Source organism: Lontra canadensis, unplaced genomic scaffold (assembly GCF_010015895.1).
Source record: "Lontra canadensis isolate GAN:19392208 unplaced genomic scaffold, GSC_riverotter_1.0 scaffold110, whole genome shotgun sequence".
Lineage (NCBI taxonomy): Eukaryota > Metazoa > Chordata > Mammalia > Carnivora > Mustelidae > Lontra > Lontra canadensis.
This window is the reverse complement of record NW_022631104.1, coordinates 2,691,932-2,712,659: the sequence shown is the minus strand read 5'-3', so window position 1 is coordinate 2,712,659 and position 20,728 is coordinate 2,691,932. Positions and strand designations below refer to the sequence as shown.

The 20,728-nt window shown below is 56.1% G+C and overlaps 1 protein-coding gene across 1 annotated transcript; it reads right to left on the bottom strand.

Moving 5' to 3' along the window:
• Positions 1-2,130: 2,130 nt before the first annotated feature.
• On the bottom strand, positions 2,131-15,334 carry GUCY2D (guanylate cyclase 2D, retinal). The gene is made up of 19 exons (XM_032839852.1): positions 14,629-15,334; positions 14,227-14,531; positions 11,693-12,044; positions 11,268-11,352; positions 10,922-11,024; positions 10,429-10,530; positions 9,069-9,149; positions 7,429-7,632; positions 7,192-7,348; positions 6,581-6,730; positions 5,869-6,017; positions 5,212-5,375; positions 4,929-5,121; positions 4,565-4,739; positions 4,192-4,290; positions 3,957-4,051; positions 3,758-3,843; positions 3,533-3,642; positions 2,131-2,964 (listed from the first exon to the last, which is right to left on the bottom strand). Exons 1-18 carry the CDS (start codon positions 15,332-15,334, stop codon positions 3,549-3,551), a joined length of 3,300 nt encoding a protein of 1,099 aa, XP_032695743.1. The 3' UTR covers positions 2,131-2,964; positions 3,533-3,548.
• Positions 15,335-20,728: the final 5,394 nt, after the last annotated feature.

Below are 20,728 nucleotides of genomic sequence, written 5' to 3'. Positions count from 1 at the left end.
CGTGCCTTTGGTCTTGGGTTCTGGCTTCCCTGAGGCATGGTCACTGGACAGCTCTGCTCCTGTCTCCCTTCCCCTCTCCTGCCTGCAACCCAGGGATGAGGCCAAACCAGCCTCTTCCAGAGCCTCAGGGACCTCTGGTCTTTTCTAGAAGCGTGAAAAGCCTGAGGTTTCCCTGCTTTGTCCCCTTAGAGCAGATGCCCTGAGCAGAGTAGCTGCTGGTGGGGGGGCTTAGCTCACCTCCCTCTGCTTCTGCCGCGGCTAAGCCTCACCCCTACCTGAAACACCAGGTTTCAACGCTGCAGGGAAGGGGCGGTTCGGACCGCCCAGGCCGAAAGGATCACACAGCCTGACATGGAAGAAAGCACACCTTTATTCCAGCCCCCATCCTCCCAGGCCCCAACACCGTGGCGCCTGGCGTCCGCGGCACCCAGTCCAGAAGATCCCAGGGAACACAGTCCCATGATGTAGCGTCTCAGACCCCCCAAAGCGGGGTGCCTGGCGCCCACTGCAGCTAGGGCTGGGGAGCAGGGCCCAGACCCTGAGCAGCAGCAGAGAAAAGGCGCCGTGTGAGCCCGGGACGTGGTGCGGAGCCCCAGCTATGGGATCGAAGCCGCAGCAGCTGCGGGAGGGCCCTGCTCTGGCCATCACTGGTCCTGGCTACAGAGTTACCCGGAAGGCGAGGACAAACCCACGTGCGGGCTCCCGGGCGCAGGCCAGCCGCAGGGGTAGTGTAAACACATCTGAAGGTGGGGAGTGCCTGATGGCCAAGTTGGGTGCTCTCGGGGTTGGGAGGTGCCCGTGTCACAAGAACCACAGGGCTGAGCCAGTGAAGGAGACTGGAGACAGAGGGGAACAGGGCTCTAGGACACTGACTGGACTCAGGAAGGAAGGTTCCACAGAAATGGGGGAGCCGCAGGGACCGGCAGGCAGGGAGGGAGTGTGGGCAGAGACGGGAGACCAGGGGAGAGATAGGGTCAGAGAAGGGAGCAGAGGGGCATAGAGGGCACTGCGCCTGGTCTTCTGACCTTCTGTGCCCTACTTCAAGTGGCTCCGTGAGCTCTGGGCTGGGCCTCTGCTCTCAGGCTCTCTTGACCTGTCCAGGTTCCTCCTGGGTCAAGTCGGCTGCTCGGGGTCTCCCGACAAGGCAGGGGTGAAGGTGGGACGAGACCTGCTCGGCCCTGCTGCCTCCACCCCTACCCTGAACCAGGTTTGGACCCTGGCTCCTCCTCCTTCCTGCCCCAGCCTGCCCCTGCTAGTCTCGCCCAGGTGATCCCCGGTCAGCTCTGCCCGGAGGCTCCCCAGAATCACAGGCCATCCTCACAGGTGGGATGGAAGGTGAGAGAAAGGGTGAGAGGGGGAGATTCTGGGAGGGGTGAGGATGGAGGGGGGCCTGGGAAGAGACGGGGAGTGACGGCTGGGGTCACGTTGTCAAGCCCAGTGCCAGCAATGCGGTCTGCCCTTAATCCCGGGGACCCAAGTACAGAGAAAATCTGAAGAGAGATATTTAAGAATGTATGTAATTGAAAAAAAAAAAAAAAACAAACACTGTGTGCGCGCATCAGGGTTTAAAAAAACAAACAACTTTAACTCATCATCTCCAAACTTCCTTAAAAGTGTTTTTTCAGTTGCGCTACGTTACTCACTCTAGCGGCACCACCTCAAGTAACCAGAAGCTACACAGGCTGGATTTTAGATTTCCTAACAGTGGTTCTCAACCTTCAGGACCGGGCGGAGGACTGGGAGCTTGCGGATTTGGATTTCGGATTGGATTTCTCAAGGCGGCCAAACCACCTCCAGGAGCTCCCATGCCCATAGGCGACAGACGGCAAGGAAGGGCGTTCAGAAGATCTTGGCGTTTTGGAGCCTCGGGGAAGGGGCGGGGACCATTTGAAGGGAGAACTTGCCTTTCTAGCAAGTCCCCAGGTTGGGGTCACTGCTACGCTCCTGCCAACCGCGCTCTGTGTCCCCGAGGATTTCATTAGTCCTTCCACCTCCTCGTTCTCCCTGACTGCTGTGTCCCTGGCCCGTGATGTTGCTGCTTGCAGACCTCCGGGGACCTGACGCTCACTACCTACAGTGGCCTTCTGGGCGGATGCCGCTACGCCTGCCAGGGTCTGCAGCAGTGGAATGACACCTGGAGTGAACGGGGTGCCCGCCCAGGCTCCGGGACATCACGGTTCTGCAAAAGCAGCTTCAGTGGGACCAGTGGGGAGGGATGGTTGTTGGTACTTGTTGGAAAGATCTAAGCAGAGAGGATAGGATGGTCTGTCCCACCCACCCGCTCAGCGGTGCCCACGTAAGAAGGGAATACTAGGATTCCTAGGGTGTCTAGCTAGTAAAGGTTTTGTGCAGCCTGTTTCCTTTCCTTTCCCCAAAGCCTTGAAGCCAGCTTTTCTCTGCACTTGGGCCGGTCACAGTTGTGCCCGCGGGAGGAGCTGGTTTCTGACAGGTGTGTGTGGGGGGGTGGAGGTGGGGGACAGATGAAGGGAAGGATGCTGGAAGCCAGACAGAGGCTGATCCTCAGGCCACAAGACAACCCTGCTCTGGAGGAACAGGACCAATCCCACACCCTCTTTCCTGGGGCCTCCGGAGGCCCAGGAAAGTGGAGAAGCCCCACCCCACCCTCTCCTGATGGGCTCAGAGGCACTGGAGCTGGAGGCCACAAGCCCAGTGACACGCATCCCTGTGTCATCCCCATATCCCCAGGCCAAGGATGCTGACGCTTAGCTGTCAGAGCAGGGCAGTGCAAAAGCCACCCAGGCCACTTCTTATTTCACCATCGAGGGGGAACCCAAGCCCAGAGAGTACATGAGACTTTCCTGAGGTAACACAGCGGGTTTGCAACCAGCTCCTGTAAAGGCCCAGGATCCTTTGAGGCAGAGCTGGCTAGAAGCCACTGGTGTTAGCCAGAGTTTTGGTCACCTATAGCAGCAACTTTCAGGAAAAGGACCTTCCAGAATGCTCCTAAGAGAAAGAGGAGTGTCTCAGAGGGAAATCGTGGAAAGGTATCATGGGGGTTCACCTAGGAAGGGGAGGGTCATGGATCAAAGCTTCTTCAAGGAAGGTAGAGGGCAGGGCTTTTACCCTAACAGAACTCTAGAGACAACATTCATCTTGTTTTCTGCTGAATGGTGCTCCCTAGAGTTTTATCTCTTGTGCAGTGCACAGCCTGTGCAGCCAGGCAGGGAGGCCTGGTTAATGCAGTGGGGGATCAGAGGAAAGGTCTCAGGTCACGTATACAGGGGTTCTCAAGGCTGGATTCCTGGGCCACTCCAGACCTACTGAGCTAGAATCCTTGCAGCTGGTGCTTCCCTCTCAGGGAAAATCCCTGGGTTTAGGAACAAACCTGAGCTCACTCAGATAGCAATGGGTACACCTGGCTTGGTTGAGAAGTTCAACAGGCAGGGGCTAGACCCTAAGGCTGGGGAAGAGGTGCCTGTTCCCCCGAAAGCATCTCACAAAGGTCGGTAGCCCCCAAACTCCACCCCGGAGTCTGAGGGGAGACTGGTGTCTGGGAGCAGAGGGCCAGCACCTGTGCCCGCTCAGCCTCATTTTCCGGAGAATTGGCCTGGTCTGGCCTTCTCCAGCTTCTGGCGCCGATCGAGGGGGATCTCCTGCAGACTGATGCCGTGATTGCTTGCCCTGCGGGAGAGGGAGGCAGCTTCAGGGAAGGCGATTGGGAACGCGTGGTCAGACACCAGGCAGGAGACCGGGAGAAGGGAGAAGGCGTGAAGGGGCCGGGAGGCTGGCTCCTCACCCAGGCTGCAGGTCGGGCGGTTTGGGGATGGGCTTGTTGAAGCCGCGTCTGCCCACCAGCCAGTACGTGTCTTCAGCGCCCTTGCCCTGGGGAAACACGTGGGATGGGAGCACTTAGGCGGCTGGGTGGGGATCAGGTGGATCTCCAGGTCTGAGTGGAACCCCGCCTGGGCGCAGGATGGGGCGGGGCTTAGCCTCACCTTTAGCTCCGTGCGGCCTCGCACCTCGGTCTGGAAGCCCTGGTCCAGAGCGCGAAGAATGCGCACGGTGCTCATGTTCACGTGGATACGGTAAGCTGGGATGACAGGGGAGGCGGGGATTTCGGGACTCCCCTCCCGCGGCCCCTCCCCCGTCCCCTCCCCCCCAGCCATTCTCCCAACGCTCCCTGAGTCTCCCCCCACCACAGCCCGCCCCGCCCCGCCCCGCCCCACTCACGCAGGCCTGTGGACTCCATGCGTGAGGCGGTGTTGACCGTGTCCCCAAACAGGCAGTACCGCGGCATGGTGAGGCCCACCACGCCCGCCACGCACGGGCCTGCAGGGACGCGCAGGGTGGGTGGCCGGGGTCTGGGCTGCGGCTGGGGCGTGGGGTGGGGACCTAGCACCTCAGGGGAAGCTGGCACCCCATCTCCACCAGCTCCCCAAGGCAACACTCTCAGGGTACCTCTTGGTCACAATGGGGTGTCGAAGGTGGCTTCAAGACAAATGACCACCCCCACCCCCTGCCACCCCCCACTCTGCAAGCTGGTGTCCTGTCTCAGGACTGCGGAGCCGGCTGCAGAAGATGAGCCTGAGGGCCCGGGAGTTACCTGAGTGCAGGCCGATGCGGATGCGCACGGGCACTTCGGGCATGTGGCGCATTCGGAAGGAGCCCACGGCGCTGAGGATGTCCAGAGCCATGTTGGCAATCTCGGCCGCGTGCCGCTGCCCGTTCCGCTGGGGCAGCCCCGAGGCCACCATGTAGGCGTCCCCAATTGTCTCTACCTGAGGGAACGGGTCGTGCGGTTTCAGCTCTGAGCGCCTCTCTCCCCACCAAAGCCATTGTCCCTTGGCAGGGGACCTCAACGGGGGTCAATGCGGGGATCGGGGGAAGCCTCCAACCTGGGTGGGGGGAGGGGCCTGGCAGAAGGGACAGAAGCACTGGAAAGGCTTGCCCTCGCCCCCACACCCCACCTTGTAGACGTCGTGGGAGCCGATGATGGCGTCGAAGAGCGTGTAGAGGTCGTTGAGTAGATCCACCACCTCGATGGGCTCGCTCATGGCCGAGATGGTGGTGAAGCCCACGATGTCGCTGAAATACAGCGTCACCTCCTCAAAGTACTCGGGCTCCACAGGTGTCCCCATCTTCAGGGCCTCGGCCACAGAACTAGGGGTGGCGGGCCGCGGGGTGACTGCCGGGGACGCGCCAGAGGGGCTGCTCTCCCGCTGCCCCCCCGCCCCTCCCGCGGGCACCCACGGCGGCAGCATCTGCGTGAGCAGCCGGTCGGTCTTCTGCTTCTCCAGCTCCAGCTCCTCCGTGCGCTCGCGGATCAGGTCCTCCAGGTTGCTGGAATACTGCTCCAGCATCCGCAGCATCGAGTCGATGATGTTGGTTTTCCGGCCCTTGTTGATGCTTTTGAACTAGCGGCAGGAGGACACTGGTGGGACCTGGGCCGCCATGACCCTTGCCTGCGGCGGGATCGTGCCTGGTCCCTGCAACCCTCCCCTCCCCCTTCATCTTTTACTCATCAACCACCCCCTCCCCCCGGGGGATGCCAGGCCCTGTGTTTTCATGCATTAGCAGGAGGCCTAATGGAAACAGGGGTTCCCAGAGGCCAGCTACCATCAGCTAGCAATTGACAAGGCACCGGAACCAGCCCAGCCTTTGGACTCCCAGGCCAGTTGTCTTTCTGCCACCCTGTGCCCAACATTTCTCCCACCTAGAGCTCTGTCTCCAGCTCCGAAGGCCTCCACAGCCCCTCTTCTAACTCTGCCCCCGCCTACCCCCAGTCCTCAGACTACCCCTCTGGGAGATAGCCTGGGGATCAGACATCCTGCTCCTCTGCCTTTCGGAAGCTTCCCCAGGCTGTTGGCACAGGGCCAGCCCAGCCCTAGCCCGATCCCAGCCCCTGACCTGCTCGAAGGTGCGGTCCAAGGAGGGCCGGAGTTCTGGCTGCTCCGCCCAGCACTGTTTCATCAGCTGGATGCACTCTATGGGCGCCTGGTCCACGGACACCGAGGGCCGACACAGCGGAGGGGGACTCCGAACCTTCTGCACCACTTCTGGAGGCATAAGGGGGCCAGGAGAGTCCACCTCTGACTCTGGCCTGTCGAAGCCCAACATGGGGCACTAGATGGGGGTTCTCTAAATCAGAGCTTGGCTGCAGGGAGGGGAGGGTCGGTGGAGCAAGAGGAGGACCTTGAACCCTGGGGGGCAGCAGAGCGGAACGCTGTGGCACGTAACAAGAGGGAGGTTTGGGGTGATCAAGGTTGGGGCGAACAAGGATCTAAACCAGATCCAACCGTTCTTCACGCCCTTCTCCCAACACTGCCGCCTCCCTGGGGACCCTAAGAACAAGAGAGGAGCCTGCTCCCCCAGCTGGAGGAGAGGCTTGGGGCCAGGACGAGGACAGAGGCGATCACGGAAGCCTGGGTGTCTAACAGCCACCCCGTGCATCCCGGTGCTCGGCTCTCCACTGCCCTGGCCCTTCAGATCCACGTAAGGGAGGCCCACATAATTACGCCTCAGCTTCGGGCTTTCGGAAAAAGAGGCTGGGTCAGGAGAGGCTGTGCCTCACAGCAGGCCGCCTTTCTAGCCCAAAGGCCCACGCGCGAGGGCAGCGTACCCTCGGCAGTCAGCTCCAGCATGGCGTAGGGCGTGCTGCGACACACGACCTCCTGCATGATGATGCCCAGGCTGAAGACGTCACCGGCCAGCGTTCCCCTGCGCTCCAGGGCCGGGTCCCGAAGCAGCTCCGGAGCTGTCCACAGCTGGTCTGGGGTCCGAGGAAGGGGGCGTGGGCATGCGGAGGGCCTTGGGGGCGCTGGGGACGGACCACCCCTTCTAACCAGAAAGGCCGGGCCCGCACCCACTCACGAACTCCCAGCCTGAGTCTGGCCCGGCTACCTGCAGCTGCCCTCCCAGGAAAAACTACCAGCCAGCCAACGCGGACCTTAGAGAGAGCAGGGTCCTCGAAAATAGGCTCCTCCCTTCAGACCCAGCAGGAGCGCAGAGGAGACTCCGCCCTTCAGGCACAAGCCACGCCCCCGCCCCGCCCCAGTCACGGAGCCCACCCTTCTCATCTCAAAAGTCACAAGACCTTCTCCGTGCAGGAGCCACGTCCAGGGGCTGTGGAATGGAGAGCATGTGAGGGCGTACGGCGGGGAGGAGGGACCCTGGAAATAATGGGAATCCTGGGGGTGCCCTTCTAAGCAGGAGACAGCCCTGGAATCCTACCCTCGGCGCTGGGAGGTTCCGCTAACACCCGCTGCGCTTCCAGCAGTCGACCCTGGCCGTGGTCTGTGACTTTGAGCACGAACCTCCCGTCCACCACGCAGTTCCGTGACTTAAGTCGCCCGTGGGCCACACCTCGATGGTGCAGATACCTCATTCCCTGGAGGAGTGGGAAGGAAGGCGGCCTCAGCCCCGCGGCTCCCTGCCCCGTCCTCCCCGCCACGCCCGCACCCCACACACCTTGATGAGGTCGAGCAGGAGGGAGGACTTGAACATCCAGTCCAGCTTGATGTCTCTCTGGGCGAGGAGGTCGTGGAGGGAGCCCCGGGTGCAGTGCTCCGAGACCACAGCCAGCGTGCCTTCCCCGGCAGCCGAGCCACCGGCTCCGGTGCCCAGGAAGAGCCCCAGGTAGAGGGCCACGTTCTCATGCCGGAGCTCCAGGAGCTGGAAGCAACGTGGGCAGGAGACCTGTTACTCAGGCCTGTTTCTGAGTGTCCCAGCACAGAAGATGGGATAAGAATGGGGAATGGAAAGGTCCCTGGGGGTGCAGAGGGGCTGGCTTCCACAGATCACCTCTCTTTCAGAGTCCCAGGCCGCCAGGCTTTAGCTTCAGGTTAGGACTGAAAAGGCAACCTTGCCTGGGGAACCAGGACCCGGGCACCTTCTGCTGGATTAGCGGTAAGACTTTGAACTGCTGGGCTTTAGGGGGAAACACTCTATGGAGAAGCCCCCCCTGGCCAGCGCCCTCCCCTTCTGATGTAACAGCCCTTGTAGAGAGAACCCGGCAGAAGCCTCCCTGCTTTCAAAGAAAGCACCAGACTTGGGTGTGCGGGGCACGTCCCAGGGCCACCTCGCTTGATTCTGTCACTGTGTCAGAAATGTCTGAGACTCCCAGCCTCCCCAGGTTAGGGAGAAAGGGACTGAGCAGTCAAGCTGTGGTCCCAGAGGAGGACAGCCCCTCCACCCTCCAGCCTGGGCGAGCTGGAAATATAGGGGCTAGCCACCAACAGTTGTCCTTTCTCACTTTCCTCCAGTCCGGTGGGGGCCTTCCTTTCATCTGAGATGCCTGCCATTAAATGATGACTTAGGGTCAACCGCTAAGTCCCTCTGCAGCTGTGGCCAAGAGCTCCGATGGAGGCCGCAGGGAAGGAGGCCAGGCCAGGGCTGCATCATGCAAGGGGGGACGTAAGGGCAAAGGGCCAGACTAAGCCCGTCTACAGGCTGCCTGCCAGCTGTCCCCTTCGCTTAGCATGTGTTCACTAAGCCGTGCTGTGCAAGTGGCCGGACGAAACTGGAAAGCCCTTTTAAACTTTCTGTCATTCACTCAACAAACATTCATTACGTCTCTCTAATGTCCCAGACACCGTGTTGGGTGCCAAACAGGCAGTGATGCGGCAATGATGTCCTCACCCTCACTTAGCTTACAGACCAATGAGGGAGGCAGGTAAGAAATACGCCAGAGGGGCGCCCGGGTGGCTCAGCCGGCGGGGCGTCCGACTCTTGATTTCGGCTCAGGTCGTGATCTCACGGACGTGGGATCGAGCCCCGCTGCAGGGAGTCTGCTTGGGATTCTCTCTCTCTCTCTCTGCGCCCCTCCCCCTTCTCTAAAATAAATAAAGAAATCTTTTAAAAAATAGGCAAGCCCACACTGAACGCACAATGACCAATCATGACAAGCACACCAAAAAAAAAAGGGCTAGTTTTATGAAGGAGCATGGAAATCTGCTTTAGAGAGGCGGGAACACTTCCCCCGAGACCTACTGGTCTCTCCCACACTGGGGTCTACTTCTATACCCAGCTGCAAAGAGAAAGCAAGGAAGTTAGGAAATGATGGCCACCCCACCCCGCACCCCCACCCCCCACCACGGGCCCACTCTCACCTTGGAGAAGGCTGTCTTGGTGGCTGCACGAATAGCAATGTGCTGATCCCCAGGGAATTTCTTCAGCCAAACCCAGTCTCCCTGGAGCAGAGATGGGAGTAGTGAACTCAGTTTTTCTTTTTTCCCTTCTTTCTTCCTTCCTTTTTTTTTTTTTTCTTTTTTTGCCTTGTGTGAATTCAGTTTCTTAAAACCCTGCACGGCGAGGAGCCCTAGGGCCTCCCCATTTCCTCCGGTCCCTGCCCACATCTTCCCTGTGACACAGAGCCTCAGTAACGAGGGGCTTGAGGTCTGGGGGTCCACTTTGAGGCCAGCTGGGAGGGAGCCCCTGCCTTGCACGGCTGTCCTCACCCCCTCAGATGCGCCCACCAACAGCCTTGCTAAGCAAACCATCACCACCACATATGCCGCTGAAACCACAGCCCTTGGCACGCTCTGTTGCCATGAGAGAGCACTATGCTAGGAGTCAGGAGTCTGGGAAGATCAGGCTTTTTATTATTTTTATTATAGTCAAACAGCGAAGGCCAGGCAGTTCCCCTCCAGGCTCTGAGCTGCCCTGTCCTCAGCTATTGGTCCGGCTGGTTCACGGGGACTCAGGTGACCCAGTAGGAGCCCCCGCATTTTCTGTGTGACCTGTCGCTCAGGTGGAACTCTGAATCTCCATCCCGCCCTCCTGATTAGCTGAGCTCCCCCAGCTCTCTCTGACTCTGTTCACAATTCTGCCCGCCTCCCACCACATACAGCCTGGCTGAGCCACAGTAAAGATCCTAACGCTCTTTTGTGACTTTCTTTTCCCCCTCTAAGGCTTGCTGTCCCTGAGTCTGAGCTGAACTGGGTGGCAATGTTGGGTTGGGGCCAAGATGTGGGTCTGTCTTGAGTTGGGGATAGCCCGGTCTGGAAACTCCCCAAACTGAATAAGCCCATGTCCTGAAAATGTCATTTTTATGACCATGAGACCACTTCCCAGGGGCCTCCTGTCCCAACCTTTCTGGGGAGGCCCATACCTTCCGGTAACCTGAAGTCTTAGATCACTGAGGGGACAGGGATAGGGCCCGGGGCTCCCAATAGGACAGGGGATGGCTTCAGTGGGCACACCAGGCTGCGTGGTCCCAGTACCCCCACCCCCCACCCCGAGTCAGCCTCCAGCCTCTGAGCCACTGGGATTGGCCTTTGAGGAGGACTCATCTGGGTAAAGGCTAAGACAAAATCCTGGGGCAGGAAGGATTCCCAGACGCTCCCCTTTGGGGAACCCATGACTTCTTCCCAGAAACCGTCCTGGGCTCCTATCACCATTTCTGGGGGGCCTGCAGGGTAGGATGCAACTCCGGGACTGGAGCTGGGCCTGGCCGGGGGTAAGGCTCACCTCATAGATGCCAATGTTGGAGCTGTCCGAGGGCTGGCTGGGAACGCTGCGGATGTCCGACGTGCTGCGGGCAGCCAGACTCGATCGGCTCCCCTGGGCCACCTGGAGGGCAGAGGTCAGTGCAAGGGGTCAGAGTCCCGGGTTGAGGTCAGGCTGAGTTCTGGGGTTTACAGAGGGGAGCGGAAGAACTCTTTATTAGGGAAGGTGATGACGACATTACTTCCCAATTGTGCTGCCCTTTACAGTTCGCAAGACAAACAGGTCTGTTTTCTCGGAGCCTCTCGCTGCCCCAGGAAAGCAGCCGGGACAACGGCTCTTACTCTCCTGGTATAGCCCCAGAGCTCAGACCTGATGGGGAGCCAGGCCAGAAGCCAGGCCTTCATGCGTGGGGGCAGAGGGTAGGGGGACAGGGCAGGGGGACAGATACACAGGGAAGGACACTTGGAGAGTTGGCTCTCTGCCAAAGGTCCCCCTGCCTCCCCGCCTCCCCCACCTTGCGCGTGCTGCCCCCGTGCGGGTGGAGAAAGGTGATATCGTCCAGAGTCAGGATGATCTTGTTGGGGCCAGAGACCATCTGGATGTGAAGTAGCCGGTGCCTGGTAGGGAAAGGATGTCATCTGCTCAGAGGGGACCAAAAGCCCTGAGAGGAGGCTGGCAGGGAATAACAGTTCAGGGAAAAGCAGCCACCCCCAAACCAAACACCCTCTGGCGGGCCACCCCTTGGGGTGCCCCCTCTCCCCCAGCCCTCCCTTTGTCTGCTCTTGATGGGCCCAGCCTGCTGTCCTTGCTGCCCAGATGCAGCTGTGACAGGTGGACAGCCATGCTCGTCCCCTACTCACCTCACGTAGTGGGCCAGGAAGGCTCCCATCAGCCCCATCCCGACCACCAGGAGGAAGCCGGTAAAGACGAGACTGGGCTCCACTCCTGGAGAGGAGAGAGGAGGGAGGCTGAGGACCCCGCGGCCAGGGGGAGCACCCTCTCTATCCAGGTGCAGTCATGTCAAATCCTGAAGGTTCTAGCAAAGGTGGATGGGAGCCCAGAACGAGGTCTCGGGAAAGGCCAAGGGTTCTGCAGAGGCGAGCCTCTGGCAATGCTAGAAAGGTTCCTACAGGGGTATGGGGGCTTGGCAAGACAGGGGTTCTGCACAAGCCAGGGGTCTGAGGAGGACCTGGCAGGAGTCACGGGAGGGAATTCACTCTCTTTCACTACTTTGTGGAGGGTCAGCACTGACTGTCCCAGTGGGGGCTGGGGTGCTCGCCCTCACCTCCGTTGCAGATGACGTGTGGCTCGAACCAGCACGAGGGGTCGGGCCCGGGGGCTCCTCCCCCTCTAGGGAAATGCACCGGGGTCCCAGCCGAGCGGAGGGAGCCCCGGGTGGGGTCCAGCACGTATGTGGCGAAGAGCCGGTCCCCGGCCGCATCCGTGTCCAGCAGCACGAAGGCAGGCTCCTCGCCTCCTCCCAGGGCCCCGCAGAAGCCGGGCACCCGGGCATCCTGCATGTGGCGGGCCACCGCGGCTCCAGACACCCAGCCGCCCCCTGCGGCCGCCCGCGCCCGCGCCACGCCCCCCGCCAGCAGGAAGACCGCATCGTAGATGGTGCCGAAGAGTGGGGACACCTGCGGAAGGAGAGGACGGCTCAGGGCTTGGGGACACCGCCCACAAGCGGGCGGACTGGCCCACCTAGCCTTTCACGGCGTCGTTCAAGTCCCCAAGCCTGCGTGTATAGACTGTTCACACCTGGTTCGTGTTAGAGAGCTTCCCGGTGCCCAGGACGCTCTCTCCTCCTCGCTCACCAATGGGTCTCTCCTTCTTTCTCCCCATTGGGTCTCTCCTTCTTTCTCCCCATTGGCTCTCTCTCTCTTTCTCTTTCTTCCCATTGGCTATCTTCTCCTCTCTCCCCAGTGGGTCTCTCCTCCTCTCTTCCTTTAGGTTCTCTCCTCCCCTCTCCCTTTTGACTCTCTCTTCCTCTCTCCCCATTGGCTCTCTTCTCTCCCCTCTTCCTGGCTGACCTTCCCTCTTTCCACAGTTCTCAGGCTCTTCTCACAGCTGGGTGCTCCTCTCCACCATTAACAGCTCCTCCCTCCCCTTTCCTGTTGGTTGTCCTGCTTTTGTTGTTAATATCATTACCTCTCATTCACCTCAAAGCCTCCTTTCCTACCTTTTGGTTAGCTTCTCTCTTCTATTTTCCTTCTTTTCTTCCCCCAAGGCTATCACCCCATTTCATCAAGCTTATTTTTCCTAGTTCCCATCTCTTCCAGTGCCAGGCACTGTGTAAAGCAGTAGGCGATACTGGGATATTGGTAAGATAGAGTCCTTATCCCAAGGAAATCTCTCTTCTAGGCAGGGAGTCAGACACAGAGGCTAAGGCAGTGCCATGGGGGAAGGTGGCAGGGAGGAGGGAGGAGGAGAAGGCGTCCAGAAGAAGTGACCATCCTTCAGGGAGGGAATCAGAATTATCTGGGAGAGGGGAGGGACTGGAAACCTGGTCAGCCACCTGAAGAGATCTGCAACTAGCCCAGGCAAGAGAAGTCCCTGGGAGGCTCTGAACAGGGGTGTGACACACTCAGATTTGTCCAATTTCTGAAGTTTGAACTGATCGTTGGGTGGAGAAAGGCCTGGGCAGGTAAGCACTGAAGCAGATACTGTCCAGAAGATTCTGTTTGAAGATGTAGGTCAGAGGGGCCGTGGCCTGAACCAGGGCAGTGACGATGAGAATGGAGAAAGTGGATGGATTCAAATGACTTTTGCCAAGTAAAAGTGACAGGACTTGATGTCTGGATGTGTGTGTAAGTGGGTGGGGGCCGGGAAGGTGAGAGGAATCTAGGGTCACTTCCAGGGGTCTCACAGGGAGCTAGGTGGAAGGTTGTGCAAGTTAGAGAGAACTAAAGATGCTTTTTTCATCACTTCCTCCACTCACCCCTCCATCCCATCCCATCCCATCTCACCACTGTGCTTAACTGACACTTGTTCTCCTCTTCTTATTGACTCTTCCCATCCTTTCTCCCATTGTCTACTCCAAATCCTCTTGGAGGAACTAGGGGCGTTGGTGGGGGGAATATCTCACAGCTGTCTCTCAAGTTCAACCCTTTGAGTGGGACCTTTGTGGCGGTTAATTTGCTGCACACTGACATCTAAACCCCCTTCTGTCTTAGTGGTGTCCAGCCCCCTCCCCTTTCTATGAATGGTATAGAGTTAGAAGGTCTGAAATGAGATTCTGGAATCCCAGGGAATCCTGGGTATTAGTTGTTTGTCGGGAGTACGTTGTGGATCTCAATGATCACGGAAGCTCCTTGCTCCTTCTAGGGACCTTTCTGCTTCTCACAAGAGGTCAAGGCTCTCAAAAAATTATGACCAGCAGATGAAGCCCCAGAGGAAACACCTCTAAACAGGGCATAGGGATTGGATCTGCAACCTTCCCTCTCCCTGTTCTCTTAAGGACTCCAGCAGCGTATTCTGGACTGTGTTGGAAGTGGGTTTCCTTTGAAGCAGACGGCCAACATTGCAGGGTAGAGTTCACTAGGGTCCGCTGCTTGGAGCTGGGTTTGGGAGGTCTCATGCCCTCACTCCGGAAGCAATCCCAGTACACAAAGATGCCCCAAGCAAGACCAGAGTCTCTACACTCCCCAGGAAACTTCAGAACAGGTAGGCTGCTGGTTAGTTTCTCCCTACTGATGCCATCCTCTGGACTGACTCTATCAACTTCTCTCCTCATTGCCTCTATCCTCCTCTCCTCTCTCCACCATCTCCTGCTCTCTTCCCCCTCCTGCTCTCCTCTTCCCACCTCCCTGGTCCTTCTACCTGCTCCAGATTGAGGTCAGAGGGCAGCTCCTGATGCTCCTGGGCCCTGCGCAGGCTGTCCATCACGGTGCCTCCCAGGGGACAGTGACGCGTGAGGGTGAGCACCGCATCGTGAGCCCTACGAAGCTGTGAGCTGTTGGCGAGCATGGCCAAGGCGTCCGGGCCCGGGGACAAGGCGTAGTGGAGAGTGTCGAAGGGCAGGAAGACCAGGGAGCCATCGGCCAAGCCCAGCTCTTCTGCAGCCTGCAGTAAGCAGCGCTGCTCCTCGCCTCCGAGCAACACTGAGTGCATCACCATGATCACCGCTGCGGAGCGACGGAGATTCCGGCTCACCACGGTGCCCGGCTGCCTGCGGGCCCCCGCACCGCCTCCCCCTCCCCCGCACCCTACAGGGGAGCCTACCGCTGACTCTGGGCCCGTCCCGGACCCTCCTCAGGGCCTCCCGGGCTCCGGACACGTCCGAGGGTTCCATGGTGGTCACCAGGGCCACGGGCAGACCCCGGGCCCTGAGCGCGGAGGACAGAGCGCGTCCCGCCTCCACCCACAGGTCCTGGGGCGCGGTGACCAGGGCCACGCGCGCCCAGCGGAAGGCGCGGAGGAGAGCGTAGAGGGCGTCCGCTGCGGGCGTCCCGGCGGGGGCCGTCGTGCCTGCCGCCCGCGCCCCCGGGCAGCCCCAGGGCGCCAGCGCCACCCCCGCCTCTTGGGCTAGGAGCTCTGCCGGCCGGCAGGCTGCGGGGTTCACCGGCCCCACGAGGCCCGAGACGCGCCCCAGAGCGGAGGACACCGCCCCCAGAGAGCCCGGCGTCCGGCACGGCTCTGGCAGCAGCGCGACATCGAAGCGGGGGCTGCCTTCCAGCGCCGGGTCACGATTCAGGCGGGCGGCGGCCAGGCGGGCGGCCAGGTCCGGGCGAGAGCGGGCGAAGATGGGGTCACAAGTCCAGGGGCCGAGCACCCCCACTGTGAAGACGGCGGAGAGGGCGGAGGGGGGCGGGAGGAGCAGCAGCAGCAGCAGGGCCCCGGGGACGCGGGGCGGGGACAGAGCCCACCTCGCGGGGGCGCAGAGCAGGGGGTCCGGCAGCCCACCCGCAGGGAGGATGCTCCAGCTCATCGCCGGCTTCTGAAGAAGAAGCGGCGCTGGATGAGCAGGTGAAGCCCCCAGAACTCTCTTAGGGCTCTGTCCGCAACGCCCCAGTTTCTCCAAGCGCAACTAACCCGGGACATGGATCCACTTCCACAGCCCCCTCCTCTGGCTTGGACGACTCTTTGGGGGTCAAGAGCATGGCCTGCAAGCCCCCTGCACCACCCCCTCCAACCCCTCTGCTTCTCCTGCTGCCTGTTCCCCTCTTGCGTGCCCCTCCTCCCTCCTCAGGCCATCGGGGGTCAGTGGAGACACGCTCATGCCCTCCTCAGCTCCATCTGGGGCAGAAGGGACCCGCCAGTCCCTGTAGAGGGGCCTCTGCCACTCACCGGAAAGTCCGGGGCTTGGGCCCAGGCCCCGGGTGAGGGGTCACAGGGCAGATCCCCTTTCTGACGCCCTCCCACAGGTCTCCTTTGCCAGCGGGGCCCAGGGCGGGGGTGTGGGAACAGCTGTCCAGAGCCCTTAATCTCCCCAAGCTGATTAGGGTCCCTTAATCAGGAAGGGTGGAGTTGGTGGAGGATGGGGCTCCCCCCGGCAGGATCTATCCTAGCTGCCAGGCAACCAGCAGGTCTTTCTCCTCTGTCCATCTCAACCTCTGAGGCTCTCAGCCTCCGTGCGGGACACCCAGCATGAAAGCAGCTGCGGTCCCCCTTTTCAAGCTGCTGCCACATTGCCCTGTTCTGCCCGGAAAGCAATCACATGAGCCCTATGGGTGATCAGTTTCCCTGGGGTGAGGAAGGAGGAGTGGAGTGGAGAGGGAGGGGGTGTCTCTCTCTCAGGCTCATTCTCTCCAGTCATCTGTTTCTACTCTTGGCCCCCAAGTCCAAGCCCCATCCTTTGGCTGGCAAAGTCCATATAAGGCCAAACCCAAACCAGTCTGATTCCTGTCTTTCTTCTTTCATCAGCCCACACTTAATTCTCTGATTTCCGCTTCTCCACGCCTAGAAACACGGCCTCTGGGCCTTGGGAAGGCAGAACTCCAAGAAATAATGGTGAGAGCTCCAGCCTTGGGCAGACCTTGGTTCAAATTCCTCCTTCCTGGCTTCGTGACCTTGCGAAAGTTGCTTAATCTCTCTGAAGGTTGTGAAAGGTACTTGTGATAATTAATATAGTGCCTGGACGATAGAGATAAATAAGACAAGTTTAAAGGGGACTTGCTTGACCATATATCAAAACTGATTACAAAGCTGCAGTAATTAAGACATGAATGCAGTATTGGTGTGGGAATAAGCAAGTAGAACAATAGAAAGAATAAACCATAGAGAACAGAGGGACAAACCCAGCAAAATAGAAATATGATGCATAAAAAAGTGGACCTTTCTTACTGGGGGTGGGGAGAGAATGAGTTATTCCACAAACAGGGCTGATTAGTCAGCCGTATGAGAGCAGACAGGGTGAAGGGATAGGGTACGATTCCTCACGCTATACAAAATCAAATTAATTTAAGGACATACATAACAATCAAAACTTAAAACCATTTCAGAGAATCATTTTTCGGCCATCATGGCAAAGATTGTATCAGGCAAGAATCCTCAGTGAGTGCTAACTCAGTGAAGCTAGTGGAAAATTGTAACGAGAAGCGGGATTGTTGCATGTCTTAAAAGAGCTCCCTACAGACTGCTTACCAGTTGGAAGGAAGCACAAAAAAATAGAAAACATTTTATACAGTGGAGAGACTGGGCAACGCTTTGACCGGAGATCAAAATTGACCAATGAGGGGCAGATAGACATCTGTATTCTTCAAAACCATCATTATTCTAAAGACCAAGTTTGAGGAATCGTTCTATATTAAAGGAAGCAAAAAGACCGTGACAATTAAATGTGATACCTGCTCCTAGTTTGGATCCTGCATTTAAAACTGCTATAAGGTTATGGGGCTCCTGGGGCACCTGGGTGGCTCAGTCGATAAGCATCTGCCTTCGGCTCAGGTTATGATCCCAGGGTCCTGGGATCAAGACCCAAATTGGGCTTCCTGTTCAGTGGAATCTGCTTCTCCCTCTCCTGCTCCCCCTGCTTGTGCTCCCTCTCTCCCTGTGTCTCTCTCTGTCAAATAAATAAATAAAATCTTAAAAAAAAAAAGTATGGGTGCTCCTAGCTGGCTCCATCGGGAAAGTGTGTGACCCTAGAGCTCTGGCTCGTGAGCTCGAACCCCACGCTGGGTGCAGAGATTACTAAAAAAAAATGAAGTAAACTTATAAAAGCAATAATCTAAAATGGCTATACAGTTATATGGTTTATAGGGTTATAAAAAAGCTATGAAGAGTGTCAACATCAAATCTGTCAACTCAAAATTGAGATATGAATGGGAGATTTGATAAGATGTATTTTTTAATTTTTTAATTTTTATTCTTTAAAGATTTTATTTATTTATTTGACAGACGGAGATCACAAGTAGGCAGAGAGGCAGGCAGAGAGAGAAGGGGAAGCAGGCTCCCCGCTGAGCAGAGAGCACCATGCAGGGCTCGAACCCAGGACCCTGGGATCATGACCTGAGCTAAAGGCAAAAGCTTTAATCCACTGAGCCACCCAGGTGCCCCAATAAGATGTATTTTATCAATGTAAATTTATGAGGTTGATAACTGGTCTGTAAAATGTAAAAGACTACCTATTCCTAGGAAATACGCACCTGAAGCATTTAGCTGTAATAATAATGTATAATGTATGTCACATACCTTCAGATAATCAAGAAAAAATATGATATGTATATGTATTATATATGCTATGTTTCATATGTTACATGTATCAAGTGATAAACAAGTGGATAAAATGATAACATTGGGTCGACTAGGTAAAGGGTATATGAATGTTCTTTGTACCATTTATTTTTGCAACATTTTTCAAATTATTTCAATTATGCTAATAAAATATTAACAAATACGTTAATTTAAAAAAAAACCTTTTAGGTAAAAAAGAGAATATCTGTGTCAATTCAGAGTAGGAAAGAATTTCCCAGACATGTGAAGTACAAACCATAAAGGAAAAGACTGATACATTTGAAAACATTAAAATTAAAATGTCTGGGGACACCTGGGTGACTCAGTCAGTTAAGCCTCTGACTCTTGGTTTCAGCTCATGTTATGATCTCAGGGTCGTGAGACTGATCCCTGTATCAGGCTGTGTTCAGTGGGGAGTCTGCTTGAAATTCTCTCTCCCCCTCTGCCCCTCTCCCTGCTTACGGGCACTCTCTCTCTTTCTCACTCCCTTTTTCTAAAATAAATAAATAAATCTTTAAAATTAAAATTTCTGGGGGTGTCTATCTGGCTCAGTCGGAAGAGCATGCAACTCCTGTTCTCAGGATCATGAGTTCGAGCCCCACGTTAGGTGTAGCAATTACTAAAAAAGAAAGAAACAAATTGCTTTTTTAAAATTTAAAAGTTGAAACTGTCTGGTCAAAAAAATATATCACAAAGAGGAAACATAAGCCAAAGACAGGAAGATAGCTGCAAAACATTAAGAAATGTTTACTACCCCAAATGCATATGATATGAAAAAGTGAACAACCCATTAGGAAATGGGCAAATGGTATGAACAGGCAGGTCATGAGAAAAGCCTAAGGAAAAATGCCCAACCTCACTAATAATCAAGGAAATATGCTTAACATCTATCAGTTAGGGTTAGGGTTAGGGTTAGGGTTAGGTGGGATGATACCAAATGTTGGTGTGAATAGGGGGAGACACAACCCCTCCGTATTGGTGAGGAGGTTTAAACTGGTGGGCTGTTTGGCAATGCTTGGTAGAGAGGAAGGACCCACTTGCAGGAACTACCTAAGAAAATCATTTATTTGTGCCCAAACAGACTTGAATAAGGACTTGTTCATTCACTCAAAAAACACTCATGAATTTCTACTGGGAGACAACAGTGCATGAAGAGTTTAAGAATCTCATGGAGGTGAACACTTGGTCACTATACTGAGGGATTTTGAATACATTTTAAGTAAAAAAAAAAATTTGATGCCTGACCTATAGTAGATTCTCCAAGCCTAGCAGGTGTCAGTGTTCATTTTGATAATCCTGGGCATCTTTTTTTTTTCTCCCTCCCTCTTCCTTCCTTCCTTCCTTCCTTCCTTTTTCCTTCTCTCTCTTTCTTTCTTTCTCTCTCTCTCTCTCTCTTTCTTTCCTTCTCTCCTTTCTTTTTCACCTTACTTTCCATAGGGTTATTTTTCCCCAAAGCTCTCCTTTTCTGACATAACATCTCAATTTAGAATCATGGATTCTCTGTTCAACTCTTCCATTTCACAGATGATGAGACCAAGGCCTAGAGATTAATTTGGCTTAGTCCCTGATCTCCTGATTTTCTTCTGGGGTCCGTGAAGTGTCAGGTAATGTAGTTTGGAATGAAGAGCCAATTTTTTGAAACTTTTTTTTTTAATTGTGGTAAAATGGGCATAATATGAAATTCACCATTCTAGCTATTTTTACATGTCCAATTCAATGGTGTTAAATACATTCACTGTCACCACTACCCATCCCTAAAACTTCATCACCCCAAACTGAATTCATCACCATACCCAGTAAACAATAATTACCCATTTCCCCTCCTCCCACCCCCCTGGCACCACTGTTCTACTTTCTGTCTCTGTGAATTTGACCACTCTGGGTACCTCATAAATGTGGAATCCTACAGTATTTGTCCTTCTGTGCCCGGCTCATTTCACTCAGCATGATGTCCTCAAGTTTTGTCCATATTGTTGCAGGTGCCAGGATGCCCTTTTTTTAAAATGCTGAATCATATCCCATTGTATGTATATAATAAGACATTTTGTTCACGCCTTCATCTGCCCGTGGACCCACAGGTGGCTCCTACCGTTTGGCTATTGTGAACAGCACCGCTGTGAACATGAGTGTACAAATCTGTCGGAGTCTCTGCTTTCTTTTGAGTATATATCCAGAAGTGGAATGGATGGGTCATACGGTAATTCTCTGTTTCACGTTTTGGGGAAATGCCATACTGGTTTCCGGAGCGGCCACACCATCTTATATTCTAGGGGCAGAATATTTTTTTTTTTATTTTTTTTTAAAGATTTTATTTATTTATTTGACAGGCAGAGATCACAAGTAGGCAGAGAGGCAGGCAGAGAGAGGAAGGGAAGCAGGCTCCCCGCCGTGCAGAGAGCCCGATGCGGGGCTCGATCCCAGGACCCTGGGATCATGACCTGAGCCGAAGGCAGCGGCCTAACCCACTGAGCCACCCAGGCGCCCTAGGGGCAGAATATTTTAAATCCATCCTGGTCTTCATGCCAAGGTGACACGGCTGGATTGCAGCCACCACACTGACCCCCCTCTTCCAGTGACCCAATCTAAGCTTGTATTTTTTTCTTGTCTGTTGCCTCCTAAACTCGCCTTCAGTCTGTCTGGTACTGAAGCT

What these genes read in the sequence shown, in the direction of transcription:
- GUCY2D (XM_032839852.1), bottom strand. Translation starts at nt 15,334, where the DNA reads ATGAGCTGGAGCATCCTCCCTGCGGGTGGGCTGCCGGACCCCCTGCTC. An exon ending in ACACGTCATCTGCAACGGAG is followed by an intron (nt 11,353 to 11,692) that starts GTGAGGGCGAGC and finishes TCTCCTCTCCAG; the next exon opens with GAGTGGAGCCCAGTCTCGTC. An exon ending in ACGGGGGCAGCACGCGCAAG is followed by an intron (nt 10,531 to 10,921) that starts GTGGGGGAGGCG and finishes TCTGCCCTCCAG; the next exon opens with GTGGCCCAGGGGAGCCGATC.